Genomic DNA, 18,591 nt, shown 5'->3' with positions numbered 1-18,591 from the left:
AAACAACTGGCCCATCTTGTCATACATATCTTTATTTTTAATTACATTTTCAGGAGGCTAGTGAGTTAGGATGTGTCTTCAACATTCATTCCCTTACTGTCTACAAACTCATCCAATCATTGTCATTGGTGTAAAACATCATGTTGATTGAAATACAAAGGCATATCTAATAAGAAAAGAATGCAAATTAGCAAATCAGGGAATTTTTTTTTCAAAAAAGTAATTAGGGTAGACATTGGTCCTTGAAAAGGTTTAGACTTGCAAGAATGTGGGGCTGTGACAAAGCTGCTCAACTTAGTCTGTCATTTAGGTTTTGTTTGAGGAACTGACAAACATTGACAGTTTTTTCCTTCCTCTTCCAAGCCCATCTCCCTTCCTATGAATCAGGAATGATCTAGTTCCCTTTACCAGTGCAGGAGCTGATTTATACACAAAGTACAGTTCCTACTTGAAACATTCTCCATTTTATTTCCCATTGCATTGATGATTCAGTTGCTGCAGAAAAGAATGAGAAAGTAGATTAATTTTCCAAAACCTCTTCCTCACATGGAGTCAAGCACTACAGATTGTACATGGGCTGTTTGTATTGAAAGAAACATTTCCAAATGTTTTTCTAATATTTTCTTTGCTGTAGAAATCTCAAACCTGTTAGTGATGACAAAAAGCCAGTCCCAGAATTCACAGCTGACTGCAAACAACTACAATTTAAGTCAATTGAGCTTCCACCGAATTCGCAAGGAGGAGATCTGTCAGGTGGGCCCACTGTTGCTGATTTATGTTGGGGTTCAGTTCTGCAGATGACTGAGGCTTTTCATATGAAGCTGAATAGTAAATGAATGCTTTTTTGGCACCAAGACCATCACAGCTAAATCTGATGTTGCTCTCATCTAGTGATTGAGCATTTGCATGTCCTGGCAATTGGTGGACTGATGGTGAATAACAGTGAAAATCCTCACTGTCATATTTTAACATCCAATGTTTAAACCCTATCGTAACTCAGTGTTTGGCATTGAATCAACCAACCAACCAACCATCCATTGGGCAGCAATAAGATTGAGCTAAGAAACTCAGCAGAAAGGAAATTCAACCAATCAGTCCATCACTTAGTGGTGTTATAGAAAGGGAGAGGGGCTCCAGTGTTTTTCTTTTGCTTTTATACCAAAACAAATGCTGACCCAAATCAGTCTTGCATTTCTCTATTTATTGTATTGCGAAGAGGCAAATAACATTGCATGTTTTCTGATTTACTTATTGTGTGAATGTGGGGTGGGTGTATATTCAATGGCATCTAGTCTAATTAAATGTTTTTTTTTTACCCAATACCAGTTGGAACACCTTGGAAGAGGGACCAGAACAAACATTTATTTAGGGACACTGAATTACAAAGATGACGATGAAGAGAATGAAAGTTTCTACAATACAAAGGACATCCGGGTGGTCCTCAAAATTCTTGATCCCAGTCACAGAGACATTTCGCTGGTAAGCCAAACTGCACTGTATGTTTTAATTTATTTGTTCATGGGATTTGAGCATCGCTGCAGCATTTACTGCCCATCCCTAATTGTCCAGGGGAAGGCAGTTGTGAGCTGCATTCTTGAACTGCTGCAGTTCTTGTGGTGTAGGGCCATCCATAGTGCCGTTGCCAAGGGAGTTCCAGGATTTTGAGACAGTAACCGTGACGGAATGGCAGTATATTTCCAAGTCATGATGATGTGTAGATTTGAGGGAAGTTTGAAGTTTGCAGGATTTTTAGTTGTGACGGGGATGGCTGTTAAAATTGGTCAATAAAGCACCTATCAAGCAGGGTGCAGTGTCCTGGATAATGGCAAACTTCTTGTGTATTGGGAGAGCTGCATTTATCCATGCAAGTGGAGATTTCATCACAGTCTAGTCTTGAACCTTGTAAGCGGTAGACAGACATTGGGGAGACAAAAGATGAATTAGCCATCACAGAATTCCAAGCGTTTGGACTGTTCTTGTAGCCACCATATTTATACAGCCAGTCCAGTTTGTGATAATCTATGATAATTCCCAGCCTGTTGATCATGGGTGATTCAGTGGTGGTAATGCCACTGAATATCCAGGGCAATGGTTAGAGACTCTTGTTGGCGATGTTCATTGTCTAATTGCTGTGTAGCGCAAAAGTTACTTGCCACGCATCAGTCAATGCCTGAATGTTGGCCAGGTCTTCTTGCATATAAACACAAGTGACTTCAGTATCTGAGGAGCAGTGATTGGTGCTGAACACTAGCGAAGGTCTCCACTTCTGACTTTTTATGATGGAGGGAAAGTCATTGAAGCAGCTGATTTCATTTTAGTGTAGGATACTACCCTGAGGGCCTCCGACAGTGATATCTGCAGCTAAGATGATTCATTTGCAACAACTATAACAATGTTCCTTTATGCTAGGTATGACTCCAATCAGTATAAAGTTTTTTCCCTTGATTCTCATTGGTTCCAATTTTGTGAGGGCTTCTTGATACCATACTTGATAAAATTCTGCCTTTGTGCCAAGATTGGTCACTCTCACTTCACCTCTGGAGTTCAGCTCTTTTGTCTATGTTTGGATCAAGGCTGTAGTGAGTACAGGAGCTCTGTGACCCTGGCAGACCTTAAGCAGCATCAGTGAGAAATATTGTTAGATTTAGTTAAATTCTTTTGAATTAATTTTTTACCAGTAGCCTCAAATGTATTGAAGAATGTTTAATTGCCTGGGGAAAGCTAAGCTCTCCTTTTTTAAAAAAAGTTGAACTTTAATGTTTTCCCATACAATGCACTCTACATTTAGTCTGGATCCCATCTCTGCTGGGGAAAAAAAATAGCCTTTAAAACTTGATGGTCGGTTTACGTTCAATCTTTCAAATGTCTCTTTTATTTCCAAACCAACAGGGGGAGCAAAGAGAAGGGAAGAAAATTTAACAATTCACCAATAAGTAACTTATAAACTAAAGGCGATCAATCTCCAATTCCTACTTAATTCTGAATAGAATTTCAAACCCAATTCACTTGATCAGAAATCTTGTCCACATGAACCTCTTATGACATTGCAAGCTATCACCCTGTTGTGGTGAAAAATGGCTATTGCAACTTTGAGGGTGTCAAGGAAGCAAAGATATTATTCAGACATGAACATATCTGTCACCCAAAGAACTTCTTAGTTGTAGAGTACATTTATAGTTCTGAACTTCATGCAGCACCCTGTTATCTCAACATTCAGCTTGGGGGTCTGCTAGTTTCTGTGATAACTGAACTGCACTATCTGGCCTTCAGCTCCCTTTTACTACTTGCTATTTGTAGCAATGCTGTTATCCTTAAGCTGTTATTATTGCAACAGCATGCTTGAAAACATTGCACTTTAACTTTAACCAATAAACATTAATCCCCTCAACACTACTCCAACTCCTATATTGGCATAACTGCTGTTTAAATTTATGTCTTTATCGTACCTAGACTCAATTATTTCAACATTTTCCTGGCTACCATTCTCTACTTCCCTCAACTTATCCAAAATATCTCCTGACTATATATCCTGCTTCAAGCCTCATTTGCTCATCACTTCATGTCCTAGCTGCTGCACGTTGACTTCTGGTTCCCAAATGCCTCAAATGTCTAATTCTATTTCTTGTTTAACTTCCATCATGATCACCTCTTTTCCTATACTTGTGCAATCCTCCAGCATTAGAATCCTAGTGTTATTTTAAAATTTGTTATTTTAAATCTGTTCCAGCACAGTGATTCAGTGGTTAGCACTGCTGCCTCACAGGGACCTGGGTTTGATTCTGTCCTTGGCCAACTGTTTGCACATTCTCCCCATGTCTGTGTGGGTTTCCTCTGGGTGTTCTGGTTTCCTCCCACTGTCCAAAGATGTGCAGATTAGGTGGATTGACCATGGAAGATGCAGGGTTACAGGGATAGGATAGAGGGTGTGTCTGGGTGTGGTGCTGTTTGGAGGGTTCAAAGGAGCTGCTTCCACACTGTAGGGATTCTATGATTCCTGATTTTGAGTATTTTTATTACTGATGAGCTGAAGTTGCAAAAAAAAATTGGGAAACTCATCAGTTTTATATATTGAAACTAATGAAATAATTGCATTTTCTCCATAGCCTTTCTTTGAGACAGCCAGCATGATGAGGCAAGTTTCTCACAAGCACATTGTACTCCTGCATGGTGTTTGTGTGCGAGATCTGGAAAGTAAGTACCAATTTGTTTTGCCACTGTTCGGGGCCAGGGAGAGAGAATTTGTTAATTCACTGTACACTCCATTTTGACTGCTTTGAATCCAATCCAGTTATGTGAGATCTTGGCCCAGTTTTTAAAAAAACATCATTCACAGGATGTTGGCGTTGTTGGCAAGGTCAGTGTTTATTGCCCATTTCTAATTGCCCTCAGACAGGTGAAGGAAAGCTGCATTAATGCTTACCTCATTTCAGAGGGCAAGTTTAAACTTCTTGTAAATCAGAAGCTACGTATTGGCCACAATGGTGAAATTTGACCTCCTGTTTTCAGATAACTAATTCAGTAGTATGACCAGTACACTTGTGTTCCCATTCATTGCACAGGGTGTTGGTTTCAATGGCAGGATTGGAACCATCTTCGTATTCCCACTCATTGTGCAGAAATGGGCAAATCTCACAGTGGAGCTGGAGGGAATCTTCTTTTGTGGGTTTGGCTACAATAAGCTCTTAGGGGAGAATAGGAAGGCTTTGAAAATTGTATCTGTGGCACAGGACTTGAAAAGTAAGTGGCCACGTACGTCAAAGTGGGCTTTTGTTCCATTCCACAACATTAACCCAAAGCTTTTGATGAGTTAAGAAAAATAATTAAGTTTCAAAGCTGAAGGGTAGAATTAAATGCTTCAGCTTGTCCACCACGTGAACATCTGCTGACAACCTGCTGCAGCCAGTTTGACAGGCCCTGGAAGATGGAAGCCTAATCCTGCTATTGGTTTTCTGCTGTCTAGTGCTGGAGAACTTCCCTGAGAAATCCTGGTGCCTGGCAGAGATTTGGCTTCCAACACTTGTAATGCTGTTTACACTCGGGGTCAGCAATGGAACCTCAGGAAAGAGATGAGTGACGGGGTTCACCAAGGCCGGCCAAAGAGGCCCCAGCAGTATTTAGGAGTAGGGGGATATTTGTTTTAAGAGGACCACCAGCTGACACAGCATGCCAACAAGGGGAGAACACTGTCCTTAGCCACCAGGCATCTGCTTTTCAGTTAAATCCTCGTGGTAGAGCAATATGACCCATTATGTCCTGCCCCAGACTAAGTTGGGGGTTCAGGGGGGAAGGCAGGATAGAGGAGGGATCTCCATCCTGCACTTTATTGCCTAACAACATGCACAACCTCCCACACTATAAAGTATCCCAGCAAATTTATTCAGATGCAGTGGTTCATTGTTTAAGTTATAGTACTTAATAATGGTCTTGGAGATGTAGCAACACAAAATAGTTGGTGTAACTTTGTCAGTAGACAGCTTGATTGTACATTACATGATGCCATCTCTCGACCTAGACTGGCACTGGGTTTTGCATGAGGTGCAGTTCTCTTCTTGTTTAATCAGGTTCAAAGTTTATAAGTATACCAAATCCTGTGGTTTAATATTTTAAACTCAATTTGTTATCATTGATCTTAATGTATCAGAGAAGTGCTTATCTTCTCAGCTTTCTTTAAAACACAGTTGAAGCTGCTACAGCTAACTGACCATGGTATTGTGTAATAATTCTCAAGGCTGGGAGAATATAGAGTTCTGTACTCTTTTCATGCTGTGCACTGAGAAAAACCTAGTCTCTCATCTAAAATTCAGAGACTGATAGAAGAGTGATAGAAAAATAATTAGATAGATAACTCCTTCCACAGTGGCTGATTCATATTATTGTTGCACTTTATTAATTACATTGTTTCAAAGGCAGTTATTTGCATCGAACACAATCAGCAAAAGCTTGGAGGTTGGTTTATCTAATGCTTACCCGTGTTTATACACAGTTCTGATACAATTGACTTTCAATACAGCCCTTGGAGTCTGTAGAGAAGAGTCACACTGGACTCGAAACATTAATTTTGTTTCTCTTTCCATAGATGACAGACCTGCTGAGTTTCTCTGGCTCTTTGGAGGCACAGTGGCTCAGTGGTTAGCGCTGCTGTCTCACAGCACCAGGGTCCCAGGTTCGATTCCAGTCTTGGGCGACCGTCTGTGTGGAGTTTGCACATTCTCCACCCAGTGGGTTTCCTCCCACAGTCCAAAGATGTGCAGGTCAGGTGAATTGGCCATGCTAAATTGTCCATAGTGTGCATCAGTCAGAGGGAAATGGGTCTGGATGGGTTACTCTTCGGAGGGTTGATGTGGACTTGTTGGGTCAAAGGGCCTGTTTCCACACTGTAGAGAATCTAATCTAATCTTTGCTTTTATTTTAGAAACTTCCAGATTTAGCTGTATTTTGTTTCATTTTTGCTTTTATTTCTCATGGAGGACAGAAGGTCTGAAAATTTGAAGAAAATGTGGATTAAATTAAATAAGATTAATTAATTGGGCCTTTGAAGACAGAAACAGGGGAATATATTACAGGGAACAAAGAAATGGCAGAAGAATTGAATTGGTACTTCAGATCTGTGTTCACTGGGGAAGACACAAGCAATCTCCCTGAGGTAACAGTGGCTGAAGGACCTGAATTGAAGGGAATTTATATTTGCCAGGAATTGGTGTTGGAGAGACTGTTAGGTCTGAAGGTTGATAAGCCCCCGGGGCCTGATGGTCTACATCCCAGAGTACTGAAAGAGGTGGCTCAAGAAATTGTGGATGTGTTGGTGATTATTTTCCAGAGTTCGATAGATTTGGGATCAGTTCCTGCGGATTGGAGGGTGGCTAATGTTGTACCACTTTTAAGAAAGGTGGGAGAGAGAAAGCAGGAAATTATAGACCAGTTAGTCTGACCTCAGTGGTGGGAAAGATGCTGGAGTCTATTATAAAGGATGAAATTATGACACACCTGGATAGTAGTAACAGGATAGGTCAGAGTCAGCATGGATTTATGAAGAGGAAATCATGCTTGACTAATCTTCTGGAATGTTTTGAGGATGTGACTCTGAAGATGGACGAGGGAGATCCAGTAGATGTAGTGTACCTGGACTTTCAGAAAGCTTTTGATAAAGTCCCACATAGGAGGTTAGTGAGCAAAATTAGGGCGCATGGTATTGGGGGCAAAGTACTAAGTTGGATTGAAAGTTGGTTGGCTGATAGGAAACAAAGGATAGTGATAAACGGCTCCATTTCGGAATGGCAGGTAGTGACCAGTGGGGTACCGCAGGGATCAGTACTGGAACCGCAGCTTTTTCCAATATATGTTAATGATATAGAAGATTGTATTAGCAATAACATTAGCAAATTTGCTGATGATACTAAGCTGGGTGGCAGGGTGAAATGTGAGGAGGATGTTAGGAGATTATAGGGTGACCTGGACAAGTTAGGTGAGTGGTCAGATGCATGGCAGATGCAGTTTAATGTGGATAAATGTATGGTTATCCACTTTGGTGGCAAGAACAGGAAGGCAGATTACTACCTAAATGGAATCAATTTAGGTAAAGGGGCAGTACAGAGAGTTCTGGGTGTTCTTGTACACCAGTCAATGAAGGTAAGCATGCAGGTACAGCAGGTAGTGAAGAAAGCTAATAGCATGCTGGCCTTCATAACAAGAGGGATTGAGTATAGAAGCAAAGAAGTTCTTCTGCAGCTGTACAGGGCCCTGGTGGGGCCACACCTGGAGGACTGTGTGCAGTTCTGGTCCCCAAATGTGAGGAAAGATATTCTGGCTATTGAGGGAGTGCAGCGTAAGTTCACGAGGTCAATTCCTGGAATGGTGGGATTACCTTACACTGAAAGACTGGAGCGACTGGGCTTGTATACCCTTGAGTTTAGAAGACTTGAGAGGGGATTTGATTGACACGTATAAAATTATTAAAGGATTGGACACTCTGGAGGCAGGAAATATGTTTCCATTGATGGGTGAGTGCCGAACCAGAGGACACAGCTTAAAAATACGGGGTAGACCATTTAGGACAGAGATGAGGAGAAACTTCTTCACCTAGAGAGTGGTGGCTGTGTGGAATGCTCTGTCCCAGAGGGCAGTGGAGGCCCAGTCCCTGGATTCATTTAAGAAAGAGTTGGATAGAGTGCTCAAGGATAGTGGAATCAAGGGGTATGGAGATAAGGCAAGAACAGGATACTGATTAAGGATGATCATCCATGATCATATTGAATGGTGATGCAGGCTCAAAGAACAGAATGGCCTACTCCTGCACCTACTGTCTATTAAATGTGTTTGCTTAGCAACTGATTTTGAGAGCATTATAGAGCCTGCACATGCACTCATGATAGCTGCCTGTATCAGCTGATGCATGTATCATTTTTTAAAACCCATTAAAAACAATCATTTTGTCTTAAAATCCTACCTTTGAGCGGTAGGCAGTGTTTGATTTCATGGGTTTGTGTGAAGCAAGAGAGGAATTGCTCTAGCAATGACTTATTAGCTTCATGTTGCAGTCCATCTTGACCAACTACAACTGCCCTGTAGGTGATTCAGCAATGGATTTTGTTGAGCGAGTTTTGAGAAGATTTGTGGCTCAGGTTGAGATTCTGCATGTAGGTTTGTTTGCTGAGCTGGAAGGTTCATTTCCAGACATTTTATCACCCAACTAGGTAACATCCTCAATGAGCCTCTGGGCGAAGCACTGCTGATCATTTCTGCTTTCTCTTTATATGTTTAGGTTTCTTTGGCTTATTTCCACAGGAAATGACATCACCAACCCAAAGAAATCCAAACATATAAATAGAAAGCAGGAATTATCAACAGTGCTTCGCCACTGAAGATGTTACCTAGTAGGGTGATGAAACGTCTGGATGTGAACCTTCCAGCTCAGCGAGCAAACCTACATCCAGATTCTGCTGATTTCAGTGATTAATATTGTCATATAGAGTTTGCGCTGCCTAGCTTATTAAAGAGGCACAAAGATTCACATAAGTTGAAGTATAAATTTATATTTTAAAAAATGCAAGTTATCAAATTATTGCTTGGCTCACTGGTTAGCCAGTGCATTTCTTTACCTGGAATATTTTATGCAGTTTTGGTCTCCTTACCTGAGGAGGGACGTATGAGCTGTGGAGGGAATGTGGCAAAGGTTTAGCAGACTATAGCTGGGATGGCAGGACTGACATTTGAAGAGACACTGGATCGATTAGGACTATACTCATTGGAGTTTTGGAGAGTTAGAGTGGATATTATAGAAACCTATCTTATTCTTACAGGACTAGACAGGGTGGTTAGATGGGCAAGAAGGATGTTTCTGATGACCCAGCAGTCTAGAAGCAGGGATCACAGTCTTAAGATACTGGTAGGCCATTCAGGATTGAGATGAGATATTTCTTTACCTGGAGAGTGGTGATCCTTTGGAATTCTCTGCCTAAGAAAGCAGTCGACTCAACGTGTGGGCGGCACGGTGGCACAGTGGTTAGCACTGCTGCCTCACAGCGCCGGAGACCCGGGTTCAATTCCCGACTCAGGCGACTGACTGTGTGGAGTTTGCACGTTCTCCCCGTGTCAGCGTGGGTTTCCTCTGGGTGCTCCGGTTTCCTCCCACAGTCCAAAGATGTGCGGGTCAGGTAAATTGACCATGCTAAATTGCCCGTAGTGTTAGGTAAGGGGTAAATGTAGGGGTATGGGTGGGTTGCGCTTCTGCGGGTCGGTGTGGACTTGTTGGGCCGAAGGGCCTGTTTCCACACTGTAAGTCTAATCAACAATGTAGAATGGTTTCAAGAAGGAGTTAGATATACTTCATAGTGCTAATGGAATCAAAGGTTATGCGGAGAGAGCAGGGATTAGCTGTGTTCATGGTGAGTGGTGCAGTGGGCTTAAAGGACCGAATGACCTCCTCCTCCTCCTACTTCACGGGACACAACGGGTGTTCAGCTTACGTACAGACATTGACTGTTCACTCCTTCAGACTTTCTGGGCACAAATATCACAGCAACAGTGTAGAAGATCAGCAACTGCAGAGGTAGTCAGAACACGTGGTCACTATAGGAACAAAAACCTCAGTTCACTTTTCAAAGGCTTGGATTTCAGAGGAGTGGCAACCTTCTGCTGATCCCCTGTCCACCACCTCTTTCGGAAATGATCGAAGGGAGCTCGACATTTCTCAGAGAAGATTCGATCAGAGTTACTTCAGAAGTGTGACACTATACTTTTGTCACCTAGAACTGTCGATTGTCGAACACAATGTACTCCCTTAACCCAGCAGACAGCTGCCATCTCCTGGAATTTAAAGGTCCTGACAGCCCCCTCGACAGCTGCGATCAGTGGGGTGGAGGGGTGGAGGTAGAATGCCAAATGAAAAGGGAGTGGGTGGCAGCTGGATTGAATAGCAAATAGGAAGGGAGCAGAGTGCTACAGTACAAGGTTGCAAGGTGACTGATGTAGTGTTGAGGGTACGTTAGGGATAGGTGAGAGTAATTAGATCTAATAGGGGCAGGGGATTTTGGATGCTTAGTTTGGAGAAGGGGGCGGTTTCAGATCTGGAGGTGGTGCAGGGGTGGTAGGAGAGATGGGGTTCAAGTTGGTGTCTGAGAAGAGTAACTGTTTAGGGATGTGTAATTGGGGATGGATGAGATCATTTTAATAGCTAGTCAGGAGCTAGACTATAAATTTAATAGTCTAGTTTTTCTTGGTTAAAAATCACACAACACCAAGTTATAGTCCAACAGGTTTATTTGGAAGCACTAGCTTTCAGAGCATTGATTAGATTACTTACAGTGTGGAAACAGGCCCTTCAGCCCAACAAGTCCACACCGACCCTCCGAAGAGCAACCCACCCAGACCCATTCCCCTACATTTACCCTTTCACCATACACTACAGGCAATTTAGCATGGCCTATTCACCTAACCTGTACATCTTTGGACTGTGGGAGGAAACCAGATCACCCAGAGGAAACCCACGCAGACACAGGGAGAATATGCAACCTCCACACAGACAGTTGCCCGAGGCAGGAATTGAACCCGGGTCTCTGGCGCGGTGAGGCAGCAGTGCTAACCACTGGGCCACCGTGCTGCCCACCTGCTGAAGGAACAGTGCTCCGAAAGCTAGTGCTTCCAAATAGACCTGTTGGACTATAACCTGGTGTTGTGTGATTTTTAACTATTTTACTTAAATTTGACTGGTTTTGATTAAATTTCATTTTCCCAGGCAATTGCTTCTGAGCTGTTATGATGGGATTCTGCATTGTCCCCTTGATCAACTTCCACCTACATTGCAATAAAGACTTCTCAGTGGGAAATCTGGGCCATTATACTTCAAATGTCTGGAGCTTTCGCTCCCAAACTGATCCAATCAGAAAAGATGGCAGCACCAGAATTAGTTCTTGTGTTACAACCCTGCTTTTTTTTTGTTATTATAATTTCATGAAATGTGGGCTTTACTGGCAAGACTGCCATTTGCTCCCCATACCTTCCTACCCTTGACCCGAGGACATTTAGGGGTCAGTCACATTCCAGGAGCCACATGTAAGCCAAACCAGGAAAGGGGAGCAGATTTCCTTCCCCAAAGGGCATTAGGTGAGAATGGGTTTTTACAGCATTCAGTGATACTTTCATGGTTTCTGTTTTTGAAATCCAACTTTCAATTCCAGATTTCATGATTAAATTCATATTCCTGCAGTGGCTGTACTGGGATTTGAACATGTACCCCAGCTTAAAGGCATGAACCTCGAGATCACTTCTCCAGCTACATTGTCACTTTGCCAGTATTTACCTATATTTAAAATAGGTTAATATTTGTTGCATTGTTTAACTGTCAATCTTGATTAAAAATACACACATTAATGAACTAAGCTTCACTTTTGAATGTTTGACTCTTTAGGAATTCAGTGCAAATGCAAAACCTAACCTTTATCTGTCTGTTGGCTTCATTCTCCATTGAATAGGGAGAACAATCAGAGAATAGTATGGTAATGAAAATTACATTTGCTTTTTAAATTTTTACAGATATCATGATTGAAGAATTGGTTGAGTTTGGACCACTTGATTTATTTATGCTTCGGAAGAGTGAATATCTTTCGAAGAGCTCACCCTGGAAATTTTTGGTTGCAAAACAGCTGGCGAGTGCGTTGAGCTACCTGGTAAGATTGCCACATTTGCTTGATTACTGTAACATCTAAAGGGAAAGTATGGTCTAAATAATTCCAGTAGTACCAATCTTTGATAGGACATTATGCTCCCTTCGCATGTGTATCTATAGTTGAGACAGAAAGCTATTTTTGTTGATATATTCATGGGATGACAGTGCTGGCTGGGCTAGCATTTATTGCCCATCCCGAATTGTTGTTGAGAAGCTGGTGGTGCTGCAGTCCATTTGAACTAGATGCACCCACAATGCTGTTAAGGAGGCAGTTGCAATTTTTGCCTCCATAGCAGTAACGGAACGGTGCTAGTTTCCAAGCCAGAATGGTGAGTGGCTTAGGGGGGGATCTTGCAGGTGGTGGTGTTCCCATGCATCTGCTACCCTTATTCTTCTTGATGGAAGTGGTTGTGGTCTTGGAAGGAGCCATGTACGGATCTTTGGTAAATTTCTGCAGTGCATCTTACAGACAGTACACACTGCTGCAACTGAGTGTTGGTGGTGGAGAGTTGTGGATGGTGCCACTGAAGCAGGCTGCTTTGTCCTGGATGATGTCAAGCTTCTTGAGTGTTGTTGGATCTGCACTCATCCAGGCAAGTAGGGAGTATTCCCTCCTTCCTTCCTTGACTTGTACCTTCTGCATGATGGTCTGACTTTGGAGAGTCAGGACATAAGGTATCCGCCACAAATATTCATAGTCTGTGACCTATTCTTGTAGCAACAATACTTATTTGGTGAGTTCAGTTTCTGGTCATGGTAATCCCCCGGATGATGATGTTGATAATGAATGTTAAGAGGTGATGGTCAGATTCTGCTTTGTTGGAGATGGTCATTGCTAGGCACTTGTGTGGCATGAATCTTGCTCTCTATTTGTCAGCTCAAACCTGGATATTGCCCAGGTCTTGTGCATTTGAACAAGGACTTTATCGCTCACTGAGGATTTGCAAATGGTGCTGAGTATTGTGCAATCATCAGCGAGCATCCCCATTTCTGACCTTATGAGGAAGCAGCTGAAGATGGTTGGGCCTAGGACATTACCCTGAGCAATTCCTGCAGAGATCTCTAGGAGCTGAGATGACTGACCTCCAGCAGTGCCCTGTCTGCAATATAAAACCTCCAACCAGCGGAGAATTTTCCCCAGATTCGCATTAACTCTTAGTGCTTCTTGCCGCTATACTCGGTGAAATGTGACCTTTATGTCAAGAGCAATCGCTCTCACCTCCCCCTTAGAGTTCCTCTTATCTTTACAGCTTTGAACAAAGGCTATAATGATGTCAGGAGCTGAGTGGCCCCAGTGAGACCAAAAATGAGCGACATTTGTTGGTCTTTGCTGAACGAGTGCTGCTTGATCTCACAGTTGATAGCACTTCCATCAGTTCACTGATGATGGAGAATCGAATGGTGAGACAATATTTGGTTGCATTAGATATGCCCTGGTTTTTGTGTACGTGGCTCAGCTGGATGTCCTTCCACATTGTTGGGTAGGTGATAGGATTATAATTTTACTGGGACAGCTTGGCTATTAATGCAGCAGGTTTAGGAACACAAGTTGTCAGTACTGTTGGCAAAATGTTATCAGGGCCCATAGTCTTTGCAGTATTGAGTGCTTTCAGCCATTTCTTGATATCACATGGAGTGAACTGAATTGGTTGAAAACTGACATCTCTGGAGGAGGCTGAGATGGATCGTCTACTCTGTCCTGCTGGCTGCAGATTGTTGCAAATTCAGCCTTACCTTTTGGACTGATACGCTGGATTCCCCCATCATTGAGGGTGGGGATATTTATGGAGCCACTGCCTCCAGTGAGATGTTTAATTGTTCAGCACCATTTATAACTGGGCGTGGCAGGGCTGCACTCCTTAGATCTGATCTGTACTTGTGGAATCACATAACCCTGTCTCTCTTATGCTTTTTGCTGCTGATGCTGTTTGGTGCTCAAGCATTTCAGTTTTGTATCAACCAAGGTTGATTTATCATGTTCAGGTATGTTTGCTGCTGCTGCTTTTGGCATGCTGTCCAGCACCTTTTATTGAACATTTAAATAGTAGAGACATAGGATGGATGGATAGATATTTAGAGCGTTGTTTGATATATTTGAAAGCCAGGAATTGTTTCTGCTTCTGGGATCTTGTGGAGTGAAATATGACATGGAAAAGTTAGACTTAAGGTAGACTTATCAACCTTTTCTCATTTCATACTTTCTTATACTTAGTGAAAGTAGAGATTATCTGATTTCATCCATTTTAAGTGTCAATGTTGAGCTAACAAAGATCATTTTTGTGAACAGGAGGACAAGAATTTAGTGCACGGCAATGTGTGTACAAAAAATATTTTGCTGGCAAGGCAAGGGATTGAAAATGATGGAGGCCCGTTTATCAAACTGAGTGACCCAGGTGTTCCAATAACAGTGCTCTCCAGAGAAGGTAATATTTCCATAAAGTTGTCAAATTCCACACTTTACAAGATTTTAAAATCAAAATTGAGTATCTTGATGTATATTCTGGAGACAATATGGCATCATTTTAGTGAAACTAAACAAAGGAATATATAGCCGTCACTTTCCTCACCTAGTCGTACATTTCCTGTGAAGTTTCCTGTCCTGTTGTGACAAACATAAAGGAAGCAAATTTAGGCCTTTGCCCAAAGTTAATGTTCATGGGAGTAGATGTGAGAGTGGCAGAGGTTCAGATGTGAACTAGATTGGGCTTTACAATGGAAGAATAGAAAGACCAAGTCAGATCGTTCTGAAAGTAACAGAAAGCAGACCGTAACTAAATAGTGTGAACCCTTAGCACTGTCACGAAGGCAAAAATTAATTTTGCCATGGCAACTGGCTCGAGTGAAAAATAAAATTCTTTCAGTTAAAATATTGCAATGCCTCCTCACCAGTATATTGTGCTTGTCAAATTCTAGCATGTAACTTGTGCTTCGTGTTCTTCATTCTATCAGTTATTAATCTCCGTCTTGGCAGAGAAAACGCTCGATATGAACCAATTGATAATATTATTCACCAAAGATTAAATCCCGCTCTGTGGCATTAGCTAACAGAAGCCTGGTGGGAAGTAGACTCATTATCATTGGCCTCAGTGTTAGAATGGAAAGAAGAACCATAATTAGGCAGGTATCCTTTAACATGTGAGGAATTGAACATAAAAGTTATGCGTTTATTGATATGCTTTAATTTTACAGGTCATTGGTGAAACCACATCACAAATGCCCTATCCTTATTTTGTCTCCTTAAAAACAGATGCAAATGTGTCATAGATTGTTCAGAAGTGGTTTACTAGATTTTGATACCTGGAATTAGTGGGTTATTCCATGAGGAGTGAGTAGACAGACTGGAGCTTAGAGGAGCAAAGGGTGATTTGATTGAATTGAATAAAAATCTGAATGGTCTTGACAAGGTAGACGTGAAAAAGATGTTTACTTCTGTGGGTGAGTCCAGAACAAGAAGACACTGTTTTAAAATGAAAAGGGTATTCTCTGCCGCACCTGAAGATTGTGCAACTTTGTAACTCTGTCCTTTAGAAGGCACTGAAGGTGGAGTCATTGAGTATTTTAAAGACAGCAATTGATATATTCTTGTTATTGAGGGTGGATGTGAATGAGAAATTCAAAACATAGAGATCAATCATCAGCTTATTGAATGGTGGAGCAATACGAGGGGCTGAATGGCCTATTTCAGCTCCAATGTTGCATGGACTGGTAAATGGTTTACCTATTCAATGCAGATATTCTCCCAATAAACAATGTCAAGCTTTAAACCATGTTACAATTAGAAATTGAGAGCAATGGTATTTTCAAATATTGACATGTAGACACCAAGGCTGGCTGCTTTTAAACAGCTGGATAGCTGCCTAATTATGGCTCTTTGCATTGTAACAGTGAGGCCAATGATAATGAGTCTACTTCCCACCAGGCTTCTGTCAGCTAATGCCACAGAGTGGGGTTTAATCTTTGGTGAATAATATTATCAATTGGTTCATATCCAGCGTTTTCTCTGCCAAGACGGAGATTAATAACTGATAGAACGAAGAACACGAAGCACAAGTTACATGCTAGAATTTGACAAGCACAATATACTGGTGAGGAGGCATTGCAATATTTTAACTGAAAGAATTTTATTTTTCACTCGAGCCAGTTGCCATGGCAAAATTAATTTTTGCCTTCGTGACAGTGCTAAGGGTTCACACTATTTAGTTACAGTCTGCTTTCTGTTACTTTCAGAATTCCATTAGCCTCCTTAATTGTATGCTTATACCTGCATTCTAACCTTTTGTAACTCCAGCACTAGAAAATAGAAACCTTTGCATCATAGAGCTCTGCAATCTTTCACCATTTAAATAATACACTTTTTTTAGTATTTCCTGTCAAAGCAAACAACGTCACATTTTCCCATATTGTGCTCCAACTATCAAATGTTTTCCCATTCGCTCAACCTTTCTATATCTGCCTGCAAGCTTCTAGACCGACTGCACAACTTGCTTTTCCTACCTATCTTTGTATCGTCTGCAATTTTAGCTACAATGCCTTAGCTTCTCCTACATACATCACTGATGCAGACTGTAAGCTGGAGCCCTACCACAGACCTGTGTTGGACTCCCACTTGTCACCTGTTAACAATTAGATAAAAAGCCATTTATGTTTATTCTCTGCTTTCAACCAGCTACCCAACTATACCGTGAGATCTTATTTTCTGCTGTAATCTTTGACGTGACAATTCACTTGAATTTACAGAAGGCATTTGATACAAATTCCCTGACTCATATTACCATTAATTCAACAAACCTCTTCTTTAAGGAAAATTCTTCATTTTACAGGCATCTAATTGGGGTCAAGAAGGAAATTTGTAGGAGCACATTCTCCAGGTATTTCATAGTTTTATGTATGTTTCTGTTCCAGAATGTGTTGAGCGTGTCCCATGGATTGCTCCAGAATGTGTAGAAGATTCCAAGAACCTGAGTATTGCTGCAGACAAATGGAGCTTTGGAACAACCCTGTGGGCCATCTGCTATAATGGAGAGGTGCCTCTTAAAGATCGAAGCTTGGCAGAGGTTGTTAAATTATAAGTAACATACCGTATGCTCATCTGTCCTTCTCACTCCCTTTTTCTAGAGCTATATATTTCAATGCTGTGCCACTTGCCTTATTGTTATGTTTTTATCGCACTATTCCATGTCTGTATTTTCCTTCAGTCTACATGTAGACATAGAAATTTATAGCCAGGCCTGTATAAAAATAACATTGTGGAAATATTACTGCTGACTTCAGGTCCTCTATTCTCTTTGACATTTTTTTAATGCACTTTCTTGGCAGCAGCTGAAATTGATTTGCTCAAAATAGGATTGTAGAAATGTAAAACCAGTAATTATTCACAGTAATGAGATTAAATTTGATTGCATATGCACTTCCTTCACTGATGCACAGTGATAGGTGTGTGTACCATCCACAAGAAATACTGCAGCAACTTGCCAAGGTTTATTTTGACAGCACCTTCCAAACTTGTGATTTCTACCACCATGGAGATCAATGGCAGCAGATGCATGAGAACACCACTATCTGCAGATTCTTGACCAAGCCCCACAATATCCTTACTTGGATCTCTATCGCCATTCCTTCACCATCACTCCATCAAGATTCTGAGACTCCTCCTTTCTTAACAATCCTGTGGGTGCACTTGCACCATATGATCTACAACGGTTCAAGAAGATTGCTCATCTGGCCAATTGGGATTGGGCAAAAAGTACTAGTAGTTGTGATCCCCACATCCTGTCAAAGAATGTACCCTCTTAGGGGAGGATTCAGCCAGTCATTTGGATTATGAAGTCTGAGCATGTGCTATGCATATCATTTCTCAAAGAGCTGTCAGTGCAAGTCAGTCAACCTTTTTTTATTCAATCAAGGAAAGTGGTCACCCAGCATTTATTGTCCATCCTGGATTGTCCCTCAAGAAGATGGTTGTGAGTTGGCTACTTGAACTGCTGCCGTTCATATGCTGTGGTTTGATCCATAATGCCTGTAGGGAGAGCATTACAAGATTCTGACCAAGCAACAGTGAAGGAACTGTAATATAGTTCTGAGTCAAGGTGGTAAGTGCCTTGGAGGGGAACTTGCAGATTGTGGTTTTCCATGTACCTGCTACCCTTGTCCTAGTTGGACATGGCTGTGGGTTTGGAAGGTGCAGTCTAAGCAACTTTTGAATTTCTGCAGTGGATCTTGTAGACAGAAAACACTTTTGCTATTGAGTCTGTGGCTGATGTTTGTGGATGAGATGCCACTCGAATGGGTTGCTTTTTCTTGTCCTATACTGAGGAACATCTTGTTCTTAGCTTATATCAACTTTCAATCCAAGGTTTTTTTTAAGAATCATTTTGGAGGTAAAAATGCCATGTTTCAAAAATTTTATTGTGGTAAAATTCATGTATTTTTTA

General features: G+C 41.6%; 1 protein-coding gene across 2 annotated transcripts in view; it reads left to right on the top strand.

The window, feature by feature from the left end:
* The window catches only part of jak1 (Janus kinase 1), a 131,653-nt gene that overhangs the window by 96,888 nt on the left and 16,174 nt on the right, over positions 1–18,591 (top strand). For both annotated transcript variants that reach the window (XM_060830382.1, XM_060830383.1), the window contains 6 exons: positions 635–753; positions 1,327–1,479; positions 4,104–4,191; positions 12,028–12,161; positions 14,448–14,583; positions 17,063–17,214. In XM_060830382.1, the coding sequence (XP_060686365.1) occupies positions 635–753; positions 1,327–1,479; positions 4,104–4,191; positions 12,028–12,161; positions 14,448–14,583; positions 17,063–17,214 (782 nt within the window). The remainder of the gene's footprint in view (positions 1–634; positions 754–1,326; positions 1,480–4,103; positions 4,192–12,027; positions 12,162–14,447; positions 14,584–17,062; positions 17,215–18,591) is intronic.

This window comes from Hemiscyllium ocellatum, chromosome 9 (genome assembly GCF_020745735.1).
Source record: "Hemiscyllium ocellatum isolate sHemOce1 chromosome 9, sHemOce1.pat.X.cur, whole genome shotgun sequence".
Taxonomy (NCBI): Eukaryota; Metazoa; Chordata; class Chondrichthyes; order Orectolobiformes; family Hemiscylliidae; genus Hemiscyllium; species Hemiscyllium ocellatum.
The sequence above is the reverse complement of the archived record's forward strand: the minus strand, read 5'-3'. Positions and strand labels throughout refer to the sequence as shown.